The sequence below is a fragment of the Pinus tabuliformis genome, chromosome 9, assembly GCF_031772625.1.
Source record: "Pinus tabuliformis cultivar Carrire ecotype Pingquan chromosome 9, CPIR1, whole genome shotgun sequence".
NCBI lineage: Eukaryota > Viridiplantae > Streptophyta > Pinopsida > Pinales > Pinaceae > Pinus > Pinus tabuliformis.
The window spans coordinates 1,222,225,131-1,222,238,797 of record NC_142307.1 but is presented as its reverse complement, the minus strand read 5'-3'; the positions used below and the strand labels follow the sequence as shown (position 1 = coordinate 1,222,238,797).

The following is a 13,667-nucleotide window of genomic DNA, read 5'->3' as shown; positions in this document are numbered from 1 at the left end:
TCATCTTTTGAGCATGCGATATTGATAAGTCATGGTATTGACACATGGTATAGTAACAATTCCTATTTACACATTAAGAACCTCCATGATAAAGTGGGAATGAATCTCTATGATTAAGAGTATTGATACGTGTTTTTTTGAAATGTGTATATGTTTAACTTACATGTTAATTCTTTCTATGATTAACAATAACAATAATTTTAAATAGGGGTTCTGAGCGCTAGGGTTCTGAGCGCTCCATCTACGGCGCCGACAGCACCTTAGGCAAGCACAGTCTGAAGCAAAGAGATTGCAGAAGCGGTACTCAGCAGCAGCGCATCAGGGCCTCTCTATGGCTCATCCGCAGGGGGGGGCGTCAGAGCCCTCCCCGTCGCAGCAAGATCCTGCGCAAAGCGTCGTCTTTGGGTCAGTTGACAGAGAGATTCTGAACAAGGGGAAGATACCCCAGAACGACAACAAGGGAACTGGAAAGCGTAAGGAGGAAAACAGTAATCCCCAGAAAGGAACGGAAAAGCCTGAAGAAGGTCCGAAGATAACTTCAACCACATGCAGGCCAGTTGCCAAGGAAAGACCGCGTATCGAGCTGCCAGGAGACAAGATTGACAGAAGGATTGAGTTCATGAGAGATCACGCTCTCATCGGAAAGTTCATAGGGTTCTGGCCTACTGAGAGAGCCCTTAATGGTTGGATAGCGGCGAAATGGAAACCAAAAGGGGATGTCACGCTACAGCTAGGACCGAAAGGTTTTTTCACAGCAATATTCTACTGCTTGGAGGACAAATACAGAATATTAGTAGGAGGGCCTTACTTTTTCAATTCGGCTGGTCTATACCTGAGGGATTGGATCCCCAGATTTAACCCAGACAAGGAAGATTTAACCTGGGCGCCGGTCTGGATTAGGTTATATTCTCTCCCGGATGAATATTGGGAGGAGGACATTCTCAAAGGGATTGGAAATGGGGTAGGAGAATACATCAGAACGGTGGAGGAAACCTTGTCTCGTAAGTATATCTCCTATGCCCGAATTTGTGTTTTCATTCGCCTCAATGAAGCCCTTCCTGAGTCAGTCACTCTTGCCCATCGAGATGAGGAATGGATCCAACCGCTCGATTATGAGCATGTTCCTTTTCGATGCCGAAAATGCCATGCCCTAGGTCATCTCTTTAGGGATTGTCCTCAAAATGCCCAAAACAGCTTCCCCGACTCTCCTGATTCCCCTGCCCAGGAAGGCTTCACTAAAGTCACTAGTAGGAAGCGTTCCCACAAAAAGCCCCAAAATGGGTCCAAACCCCAGCCCTTCAAGTCCCATGGCCCAGTAACCAAGAACAGCTTTGGCATTCTAGGCCAAGTCTCTGAGGATCTCCCACCCCTCGATGAAGACAACCCTGATCACCCGACCTCCTCGTCGCCTCCCTCTTCATCTCAACCCCCTCCCAAATCTCCGACCCCCATTATCTCTCCCTCCATCCTCAAGCGGGATCAGAAAGACACTCCAGAGATCATCAAAGAAATGGAAGTCGATGGAAAATCAGAGCGTCCCCAGAATCCGGAGATCAGTACTGAAGACAGCGATCAAGTGCAAATCATGGAGGAAGAGCCCGAGAGTATCGACCTGAATGGCTTAGACATCCTAGAGCTGGAGCTGGCCTGTAAAAAGAAAGCATATGATTCAATTCCAGCATTCCAACTCAACAAGCTCGAAATGGTCATCTCTCGGGCTTACTATCAGAACCAACTTGGAATACAGCCAGGCAGCCAATGGGACGGAAGCCTGCGCACAAAAGACACAAAAAAAAGAGGCAGAAAGACAGATCTGCAAAGAACAATAGAGATTGGGAAAATCCTGGTGGATTCAGGCAGATACGCAACGTTGACAAAGTACTTCAAGCCCTCCATCAACGGTTAATGATGAAGCTGGTATCATGGAATATAAGAGGGCTTAACAGCCCCGGAAAACTCAGGATGTTAAAACATATGATAAAAAAGGAAAAGCCACAAGTGTGCTTTCTCCAAGAAACAAAGTGTAATAGTACTACGCTAGGTAGCATACTTTCGAAAGCCTGGCCTGGTTGCAGCTCGGTAGCAGTGGACGCCTCCGGAGCCTCAGGGGGTTTGGCGATAGTTTGGAATACCCAAGCGGTATCCCTTTCTGATTTTCATGCGGCGCATCACCTTATTCAGGCGACCTTTCACATCTTGGGCACCAACATTTACGGTAATCTGTCAAATGTCTACTTCCCTCAAGATTCTGGAAGTAAGATAGCGCTCCTCGACACGATTGAAGCACTAAGCAACAGCAGAAGATACCCACTCTGGATCGCTGCCGGGGATTTCAACATGATAACTAAAACTGAAGAGAAGCTGGGAGGTAGGCGCAGAATGGAGCATGAGGACAGCCGCTTCAAGGACTTCATCCAATCTACCTCTCTTATTGACATGCCGTTCTGTAATGGCACCTATACTTGGAGTAACCGCAGGTCTGGAAAGCACCAAATCGCCTCAAAACTGGATCGCTTCCTCATCTCTGACAACGCGGTCCACTTAGGAGGAGACTTCTCAGCAGCCATTCTTGCTCATACTGGATCGGACCACTGGCCAATAGCACTTCAATGGCAAAGACCAGGTAACTTAATCAAACGGCCCTTCCGATTTGAAGGATTTTGGCTCACGCATCCCACTTTCAAGGAGTTTGTGAAGGCTACGTGGGCCTCGTTTATTCCCCCAGAAGGATCAAAGATGTATCAATTCCAGCAAAAGTTAAGATTTCTCAAAGATCATCTAAAAAGGTGGAATAGGGAAACCTTTGGTAACATCTTCAAGGAGCAGCATAAACTTACTCAGGACCTGGAAATCCTTCACCAAAGGGTTATCATGGAGGGGCACTCGGAAGCCACCCTGGAGCAGGAGAGACTCATCCACAGTCAAATGGAGGACAGGAGGAAGCAGGAAGAAATCTATTGGAGGCAGAAGTCAAGGGTCAGATGGCTGAAGGAGGGTGAGCGTAACACAAAATTCTTCCACAGAACTACAGTTCAGAGAAGAATGCATAACAACATTCCCTTCATTCAAAAACAGACAGGGGCAAGAGTAGAGACACATGAGGAAATTGAAGAGGAACTCCTCAACCACTTCCAACAGATCCATAAAGAGCAGAGAGAAGGGAGGAGACAGGCCATTCGCAAAATCACTAGCAACATCCCTAAGATCATTACGGAGGAACAAAATGACCTCCTAATGCACCCTATTCACCCACAGGAAGTGGATGAAGCAATGAAGCAGCTCAAAGAAGGTAAAGCCCCGGGGCCAGATGGGTTTTCCACCACCTTCTTTCACTCTTTCTGGGACATGCTAAAAGAGGAAGTCTGGCAGGTAGTTGAAGAATCCAGGGCTACGCGTTGGCTCCTTCCCTCTCTCAACGCCACCTTCATAACTCTCATCCCCAAAGAGGAGGACTCCATTACCCCGGACAAGTTCAGGCCTATTGCGCTTTGCAATGTCATTTACAAAGTTATATCAAAAGTCATAGCAAATCGTCTCAAACCTCTGTTACCTGGACTCATCTCCCCGGAGCAGTCAGGGTACGTGGAAGGACGGCACATAATGGATGGCATCCTGCTCTCTCACGAAATCATTCATTCCCTCAATCACTCAAAGCAATCAGGTATGCTTCTCAAATTAGACCTTTCCAAGGCATTTGACAAACTAAGCTGGACTTATATTCATGACATGCTAACAGCTTTTGGCTTCTGCTCTCCTTGGATCCGTTGGATCATGAACCTGATCTCTTCCACTCATTTCTCAATTCTCGTCAATGGCATCCCCTCCCGCCCCTTCAACCCCTCCAGGGGTATTCGGCAAGGGGACCCCCTCTCTCCCTTTCTCTTCGTCATTATGGCGGAAGGGTTAGGGAGGCACATCAAACAAGCCCTCCTCTCTCATCAGATCAAAGGCATCTCTGTGCATAACTCCCCAGCCACCTCCCACCAGCAGTTCGTCGACAACACGATGCTTTATGGTTATCCTTCTGCTCAAGAAGCCCGCCGTCTAAAATCTCTCCTACAGGACTTCTCGGAGGCCTCTGGAATGCACATCAATTGCTCCAAATCCCAGATTTTTTTCTTCCATACTCCGCCCTCTGTCAAATCTGTTGTTTCTCGAATCTTGGGGTTCACCGCGGCTTCTCTACCCTCCAAATACCTGGGTGCTCCCCTCTCGGCTTCAATTCTTAAACAACCCGCTTGGCGTTCCTTGCTTGAGAAACTGGAAAACCGTCTTAATCTCTGGACATATAGATCTCTCAATCTAGCCAGTCGAATCATTCTCATCAAATCGGTTTTGCAGGCAATGCCTCTGTACTTGTTTTCAATTTTAGCTGCGCCTAAATGGGTTTTAAGAAGCATAAGAAACCTTCAGCACAATTTTCTGTGGAGCAGTGCGGCTACCAATCGCAAATGGGCCCTGGTAAAGTGGACTAATGTATGTATGCCCAAGGAAAAGGGAGGCATTGGATTAAGAGATCCTGAACACAGCAATTCCATCATGAACGCCAAGATCTGGTGGCAATGGATCACTAGCCCAGAAAAGCCTTGGGGAAAAATATGGACAGCCAAGTATGCCGGAAATCGACCTCAAGAGGAACTCATCAGATTCATTCCCACTGAAAAGGGATCCACAATATGGAATGCGGCCAAACAACACTATCAGATAATACAGAAGCACAGCTTCTGGGAAATAAGGAACGGACGCACCGCAAGATTTTGGACCGATGCCTGGAACCAACTGCCTAAACTCCAAAATATTCTTCACCCTTCCGTTCTTCCAGAAAGGCCAGAACATCAGCAGGAAAAAGTTTACCAATTCTGGTCATCGGAGATGGAGCATGGCTTCAGGATCTGGAAACGGAGCAATCTAATACTCAATCATGCAAATGAGCAGCAGCAAGAGGAGCTAATGATCGAGCTAAAGAAAAGAAGTATCAGGCAGGATAATGGAGGGGATATTCTCAGATGGGGGTACCTACCCAAGGGATCCTACACAACCTCAGAGGCTTATAAGTTGTTATGCAGCTTCCCTTCTCCCCCAGACCCTTTATGGAGCAGAATTTGGGAGCTTGGTCCATGGCCAAAAATTGCCTACTTTCTCTGGCTGGTGGGTCATAAAAAAATCCTCACCTGGGATAAGCTCAGAAAGCGGAGCTTTCATGGCCCCTCGATCTGTCTTAATTGTTCTCAAAATGAAGAAACTCTCCATCATCTCCTTGATACCTGCCCTCTAGCCAGTCAACTTTGGGACAAGGTCAGTTTCAGGTGTCAAAAAAATTGCAGAGGGGAGGGAGACATAATCAACTCCTTAAGACTTTGGCCAAAGTTTCCTTACAAGAGCAAGATCCTCAACCATTTATGGAGTATTCTTCCAGGGATCGTCCTCTGGAACATCTGGAAGGAACGTAATCAACGCATTTTCAAAAACAATCGCTCTCCCTTAGAAGAAACCTGGAGCAAGATTCACAAGAACATACAAGAGACAATGGCACTTCAGGTATGGACAGCGGATGATCTCCCTTCTACTGATAACGAGCACAACATTCTAAATAATTGGCAGCTGTAGTTACCCCCGGATTCTCTTAAGAGCAGTGTTCCTAATATCAATTGCAAGAACCTCTGTCAATGGAAAGCCCCTCCCCAAAACTCATACAAGCTGAATTTTGATGGGGCTTCCAAAGGAAATCCTGGCGCAGCTGGTTATGGAGGCATATTGAGGGACTCTGAAGGAACTCCCATACTGATTTATTTTGGGAACTTAGGGTGGGACACCAACAACTCCGCAGAGCTGGAAGGTCTATGGCAAGGCCTTTTGCTAGCTTGGAATCTCAACCTTCAACCACTGATAGTAGAAGGGGACTCCCAGATTCTTATCAACATGGCAACCCGTCTTCAGAATGGCTCGAATGCAAGGAAAGTAGCACCCAGTTGGAGGCTTGAAGCTAGGTTAAATGATTTGGCTCAGAAGCTCAGCAATTCTAGAGCCCTCTCCTTCACTCACACTAAACGGGAAGGCAACAAAATTGCGGACCTCCTAGCCAACATTGGGACAGAGACTGATCACCCTCTGCTTTCTGGAGACACAAATATCATTCCCAATAGGCAACAACTCCAGGATTGTCAAAGACTGATCCAAGAAGAGGCTGTCGCCCCGGATGCGGGTGTCATCGAGCCTGTCCACGGGAGGCCACATGCCTGGAATGGGCTGACACGTGATGAGCATGAGCCTTTATTGCCTCAATCCGCCGATCCTTCAAGACGCAAGAGGCATAAGGGCGATATTAATGGAGCTGCGGGAGGTGATGGCAATCCTGCAAGACGCATTTAATGAAGGTCATATCAGAGGGAATGTTCAGGAGCTTAAATATGCTGAATTGGTGGGTAAGAGAGCTCAGAGCGACAGGAAGAATTCTCAGAATTCTGAGTGCCAATACCACGATCTGGTTATTGAAAGATTGGGTGAGGTCCGCGCCATTCTTGTGTTTTCTGGGCTCTGTCTTCGCTCAGTTAAATTCGATTCATACCCATTTTGGATGCAGCAAGCTACGGGAAGGGATCATAGCCACTGTCGGCCCTCCACTGCTCTGGTTCACGAAAAGGAATTGGAGGATACCATGGTGTGGCCGCGTGAGAGGATGCCTAGCAGAAGAGGCCCAGGACGTGGAGAATCCTCTCGTCCTCCTGCAGCTGACGTTCATCATCATTGATGTTGTTGCTACTGTTATCGAAGGGCGGGAGTCACCCCACTCTCAGCTGGTCAATTTCTGGAAGTGGGCAGCTCTATTGAGGGTGAGACCATACTCCCAGCATTTGGCTCAGTCACCTTTACACTGGGTAGCTCCAGAGACAATGCAGGTGTTAATGCCCACATCTCTGTGCTTTTTACCAAAATCCCTGAGGAAAATGAAGAAAGTTCATCATTGGTTCCTGCGGAGGATAGTTCAGCAAGCGAGAGGGGAAAGCGCCCAATGGGGGAGCCCTCCAATGCAGCGAGCAATTCAGGAAGAGAGTTGCCTCAAACCCCCTCCCAACTTCAAGAATCCGAGCTGCCAGCTCCCGCGCAGAATCCCATGGCTATGTGGGAAGGGGTTCCAGAGGGACAAGGTTGGAGCAGATTCGTGGAAGAAGAACCAGAGGAGTAGTTCCCAGTGGCACTCCTTCGTTTTTGCTTCCTTCTCTCAGGCTGGGGTCAGGGTGCTGGCTAATTTCAAGTTTTCGTTCTGCATCATAGTCTATTTCCTTTATGTCCTTAAGTCTGGCTCGCGGCTTCCACAGTTGCACTGGGTCCGGAGTCTAATGTCTGGTCTAAGCTTTATGTGTTTGCCTGTTTCTTGTCGGTTCTCGGTAATGTTATCGGTCTCTATAGTTTGTTTGGGCTATGCGTCTTTTTGGAATGCCCATGCGTGGGCTGTTTTGAAGTCATTCTGGAAAATCTCAGAGTCATGTTTTTCAAGCTATCTGGAACTAGTGCCCTGCGAGGCAAAAAATATAAGTTTGATATCGCCACCCAAGGAGCCACAGTTGGCCCTGGGCAGCTAGTCTGTTTGATGTAAAAGTTTACCTGTACATATTAATACAAAGTGGTTAGTATTGCCGAGAAAAAAAAAAACAATAATTTTAAACAAAGTTATAATTTAACTAATTTTTTATAATTTTTTTAATTTTAGTAATTTGACATGTATGATGAAGTTAAGAGTCGTGATGTTTATTATTGATTGATGTATGATGAAGTAAGTATTTTGATATTTATTATAGATTAATGTATGACGAAGTAAGTGTTTTGATGTTTATTATGATTAATGCCTATTCTCATTAACCAACTATTTAATATATATGATTGTGCTAGTATATATTTTATTTTAATTTAATTTGCAATGATTGAAAAGATAATTACTTTTAAGTTAAATCTCAACCCTTTATTCTAACTAGTATTAAAAATATACCATGGATATTTAGTGAAGGTTGAATTACTACCATCCATATTTATTGATAATATAATTAAAATTATGGAAGCTCTATTCCAAAATGGACATAAGTATGGAGGTAATTACTTAATTATATGTAACTATTAATTAATTAGTGCAACTATATAAATTAAATGTTTGGTAAAGAAGGGTAGTCACCAATTTATTATAGGAATCAAATCACTTACCCCATGATACATTTCAAATGGTCCAAATTAAAAATAAATAAATCAATCATAAAAATTAACTAAATTATAACTCTATTTTATATTATTGTTATTATGAATTATAAAATTTATTAATATATGAGTTAAACATATAAACTTTTTAAAAAACATGTAACAATATTCATAACTATGGAGATTCACCTCCACTTTACCATGAAAATTCTTAGTTTGTAAATAGCATTTGTTGCAATACCATAGGCCAATATAGCCATGTCCAATATGGGAGTGATTGATATTACATTTTCTTTAATTAATTAATTTCAAGTAAATAATTAAAAAAATATAACTATCTGGGAAATGAATCTTGATCCTTGATTTGTGAATACTATTATGAATATTAGGACATATTCTATGAAGGTTAAATCTCTACCATCCACCTAATAATTATTGATAATTAAATTAAAATTATGAAAAACTTATAGACATAACTAACCCATTTTAATATAATTAACTCATTTATTTTTTAATATAACTATATCTTTTTATTTTTATAACAATAAAAAAAAGTATTATAACTTAATGCTCAAATCCAATGTAATATCTTGTTATAACTTAGTGATCAAATCAAATGTGATGATATCATTATTAATTATTACAATCTATTAACTCATTCCCATTATTTAAAAAAAATTCACCCCCTACCATAACCCTATATCTAAACAATTTTATAACAAAAACACATTTTACAATTTCTGTTGACTTAACCCTGTATGTAAACAATTTTATAACAAAACACATTTTAAAATTTCTATTTACTCGTATAATTATTTTATAATTATAAAGCATAATTTTTCTTACTTCTAATATAAAAAAATACCACCTTTTTCTTAATTGCAAAGGAGGATGGAGTAAACGACACGACTGGTCATGGCTCTACCGGTAGAGAAGAGGGGCTTTGCAGGAATTCTTAATAACATAATCTTGCTTTGTTTCCTTTTCATCGAATGAAATACAGATTCCCTGGAACATAAGAGTCAAGTAAAACGGAGAGATATAAAGGAGACTTGCCTTTTTTTTGTTTTGTCCACAACTTTATAATATCTCCCTCAAGATTCTGATTTTTTCCGTCTAAATTGTCGCTTTCTGTCCTCCAATATTCCATTTATTTTTTCTCTTAAATCGGGACTCCCTATTCTACAACGATTCGTTGACGACAAGAACAAAGACTTGAGAGTGCAAGTGGTTGGTTAACTTTTTCTCGTTTGTTCAGCCCCCTTCCCCATAAATAGAAAGAGAGATGTGTGATGAGAAAAAATGAAAGAGAGAGGTGTGGCCAGCACATGATCAGAGAGGTCTGCAGTTTCCATTTTCCTTTCAAACCGAATTAATTTCAACAAAACTCCACTGTGATCTGAATTCTGTAAGATCTATACCTCTTTTTTCCTTATATAGAGACCGCATTCAGATAATTTCTTAGACCTATTAATGTATTGTGTTGGCTTGAATGAAGGAAGAAGATTGTTAAACTAAAGGTTTTACTGGTACTGTCTATAGACATGAATTCCAAGGTTCCGAAATGGCTGTTGCCGGGACCAGCAGTATGCTTTCCAGGTCGATCAGAGGAAGCGTCACAAAATGAAAGAAAAGGGGAGGAAGAAGAAGAAGAAGAAAGGGAGAGATGCAAACGGCCCCGGACAGTGTTGGACTGTGAAGGGGGCGTGGAGGAATTTCTTATTTTGTTGGAGAGAATCGAAGAAACGAAGAAATATTTGAAAAAAAGGCGCACGAATTTCCTTGTTGGTAGTATAAGTGCGGGAGGCGGCATTAATGCAGCAGAGGACCAGTTGTTGATGGCGATGCCCGGTATGCCACAGGCACAAGGCTCGTCAGACGCTATCGACATGATTGCTTATGATAAAAGAGGTACGTCGCCCTGGAAACCCTCTTTCCAAAGGGAGGACTTCAATATAAGCAATTCCCGGGATGCACAAACAGATTTAAATGCCGGCGCAGCTACAGAAAAGAATAAAGATGAAGAGGGAAGCATTGGAAAGGGTAAGGGCTCTTTAAAAACGAGAAGCTTTCTGGATGGGGTTACGCCCGCTCAATGTTCGCATCATCACGCGGATGATGTAACCAAGGAGGAGGAAGAGGACGTACATGCCGCCACAAAGTTAGAGCTACAGCTATTTCCCATCTAACGATTGTTGTAACGCCTGTGATCTGATTCTCTGGTGCGTCCCTGCAGATCGATGATTCCGTCGCCATACGATTAAGCATAGTTACCAAGTTCGAATTCGAATTCGAATTCGAATTCGATTCGATACGATAAAAATTCGAATGAAAAAAATTCAATTTGCAAAAAATTCGATAATAGGCATCATAAAAACATTTTTTTTCTTATTTTTTTCTCAATTTATTTTGAATTATGAATATTTTTTTATTAATTTTAAATAATATAACAATGTTAGAAATAAAATTACTATTCATCTTTTCTCTCCAAAACATCAATCTTTCCATAAATAAAAACTAATTAAATTAAGTTACTTCACACATTTGGGTTTCCGTGATAAAAAAAAATAGAAATTTTCTAATAATAATTTTACCTTCTATTTTGTTCTGCTTTTTAACTTTTTATTTTCCTTCTTTATATATGCCATCTAAACTCTTTATTTCGATTCATAGAATCTTGTAACAATGAAAAAAAAACTACTTTCACTTATTTTCTGTTATGGAAAAAACTGGTTTTTTCCAATTTTTCACTGATATTTTCAATTTTTACTTTCTTTTTCTGCTGGTCATTTTTCTTCTTTCCCTATATTCCATCACGCTTCTATCTCTCTTTTCAAAGTAATGGCCTCCTCCCGTCTCACTCTGCTTCCCTCATTCGGTCCGTTAAGTGTTGGGAGGAAAACATTGCGACTGAAACCCTCTCAATTGGTAATGCTTTGGGGTTTGAATTTGTATTATTTATATCGATTTATTTATTTATGGTTATACTCGTACAGATTATGACCATTTTTCTAATTTGTATTATTTACATTGATTTATTTATTTATGCTTATACTCGTACAAAATTACAGAGATTATGACCATTTTTCTATCCAAATATACAAGTGATAGTTGGATTGACTTTGAAATGGGTGACTGTTTACTAACCCTAATTTCAGATTTGCCCACAGAATTAACAAACTGCATTAACCCGGCGATTAACCTTTAATGCAACGAATCGGATTGAATTTCTGCGAACTGTTCGGCGAACGAACCGAATCGGCGAATTTCCGTACTGTTTGCCCGAATTCGGGCGAACTTGGTAACTATGCGATTAAGACAAGTTGTGGAGAATTCTTACGGGAAATACTCCTCTTTTGTTATGAAAAATATGTAATGGTCCTTTTGTTTGGTTTTGGACTGAATATCTTCTTCTGCTTTTGTTTCGTACGTACGCCATTGGATTTAGGTGCTCGATCTTTTGATTTTATGAATGAAAGCATTGTGATCCGGTGGTTTAACCTTTTGTTTCAGGGAGGTCTTTATGGTTTTTTTAAGTAGTTCTTTTATTAGTTTTGATGCAAGAAAAGCAAGCATTTTAAGCCAGTTTCTCCTTTTGTTTCACAGAGGTTTTATGTTTTCTATTTGATAACTTTTTTTTAAAATTAGGTTCGAGGTAACGAGTGTGGTTTTGGAGTGTAATTTAAAATATTTTTTGTTGGGTTAAAAATGTTTTTCTAAAATTCACTCAAATGCATCTAAAAAATTGAAAACCTACCCCTTACATACCATTAAATACGATTAAATGGTGTAATAAATTAACTTTACGTTAAGTAATCAATAGCTAAAGTTATAATTATGCTTTCCACTTATTTTAAAAAAATATTACTTTTTACTTATTTAAAAAAGAAAATAATTATTTTTCATTTATTTAAAAAAAATAAAAATTTGAAATTGTTAAACGAAGACATCATTTTATAAATGTTTGAATCATTTTTGATAACGAAAATAAATTCAACCATATAAAAAAAACCATAAAACACTCAAAACTCTGAAATTCGACAACTATACAACCAACCGACGCTCCCTTCTTGTTTGGGCATCCACACTGCCCAAACAAGAAGGGATATTCTTTACCGCGCATGCCTTCACTGATGTTGTTCGTTCAGTATACCTCATCATTGGTGCCCTGCTCGTCTCAATTTCCTGTAATGTCAAGTATGTACATAATGAAGCGATATATTAAATTTTGTGAGAACCAGAATATTTGTGAAAACAAAAATGTTTTTTGCCTTTACCTTTTCAGTTCGCAAATAATAAATATAAAAAGCATGTTAAACGGTACTTTCCAATTAACTATTTTTTTTTTTTTCAATATGGTAAATATCAAAAGTTTTTTTTTCAATATGATAAATATCAAAAGATTACCGTTATGATAACCTAAAATCAAATTATGATTAAGTTAAAGTTGTTTCTAAAATATGTTTTTTATTTTTGAAATGATTATTGAATAAATGATTATGAACATGTATATTTTTGCTAAAATTCTAAGTTTAAATTTAGGAGATAGAAGTTAGTAATCTTTGTAAATTTTAATAAGTAAATCTTTTTATTATTCTACAATTTAATATTATACCATTTATAGAAAATTAATAATACATTATAAATAATATTAAATATTAAATATGTCAACTTCATTATGAAAATATCTTTTAAAACTTTTTGTTTAAATTTATTTAATATTCATATAGAAATTTAATATTTACATCAATCTCTCTCCATATATGTATATACATATATAAATAAAATACCATCCATATATATTAATAGAATTAACAATAATAATATTTCATAATGATGTTGAATTTATATGTAATATAAATAATACGATAATGAACTAGTATAAATGTAAATTAATTTTGAATTTACGAAGTGTTTAAAAGATCAAATTTCTAGAGGTGTATTTGTCCCACAATTAAGAGAATCTTAAATATTAATTTTTATCTAACTTAATCATAAATTTAAAATTAAAATATTATTTTCTTTGTAGGTGAGGCTTTTTCATTTATGAGGCAAAGTTACATCTACAAATTAACAAAATGTTACTCGCCTCACTCCTATTAGATTTGTTTTCCAAGAAATTTCCAAAAATGCTAGCTCTCAACCATAAAGAGTTAGCTATCTAAAAATTGAGAGGGATGTAGTACCAAAAACTAGTGAGATTAAAAAATAACCATTATGATGGGAAACCAAGGGTAGGTGGTTGAAAATTACCATGCACATGCTTTTCCATATGACTCAAGCATCCATCAATGTGATTTCAGCTTTCCTTAAGGGACTATTGATTATGTTGGAGACAAACCAAGCTATCTTGCATGTGCCATTAGGTCCGTTGAAGATCATTCATGAAGGAAATGAGTTCATTTCTTTCAACATGTCTAACATTTGAGAATTGCTGCATGGACACTTGATGCTACATGTGCATGGTAAGCATTTCTTTGAGC

At 39.6% G+C, this 13,667-nt stretch overlaps 2 protein-coding genes across 3 annotated transcripts; both read left to right on the top strand.

The window, feature by feature from the left end:
* Positions 1-331: 331 nt before the first annotated feature.
* On the top strand, positions 332-6,369 carry LOC149152935 (uncharacterized). The gene is made up of 3 exons (XM_089443642.1): positions 332-1,878; positions 2,076-5,295; positions 5,608-6,369. The coding sequence occupies exons 1-3, from the start codon at positions 332-334 to the stop codon at positions 6,367-6,369; spliced, it is 5,529 nt and encodes a 1,842-aa protein (XP_089299768.1).
* A 3,029-nt stretch (positions 6,370-9,398) lies between these two features.
* On the top strand, positions 9,399-11,694 carry LOC149152934 (uncharacterized). 2 transcript variants are annotated; one of them, XM_089440400.1, is made up of 3 exons: positions 9,399-9,592; positions 9,683-10,449; positions 11,503-11,694. In XM_089440400.1, the coding sequence occupies exon 2, from the start codon at positions 9,729-9,731 to the stop codon at positions 10,371-10,373; it is 645 nt and encodes a 214-aa protein (XP_089296526.1). In that variant the 5' UTR covers positions 9,399-9,592; positions 9,683-9,728; the 3' UTR covers positions 10,374-10,449; positions 11,503-11,694. The 2 variants fall into 2 exon arrangements, with proteins under 2 accessions (XP_089296526.1, XP_089296525.1); XM_089440399.1 differs by having other exon boundaries at positions 9,399-10,449.
* The last annotated feature ends 1,973 nt before the right edge of the window (positions 11,695-13,667 follow it).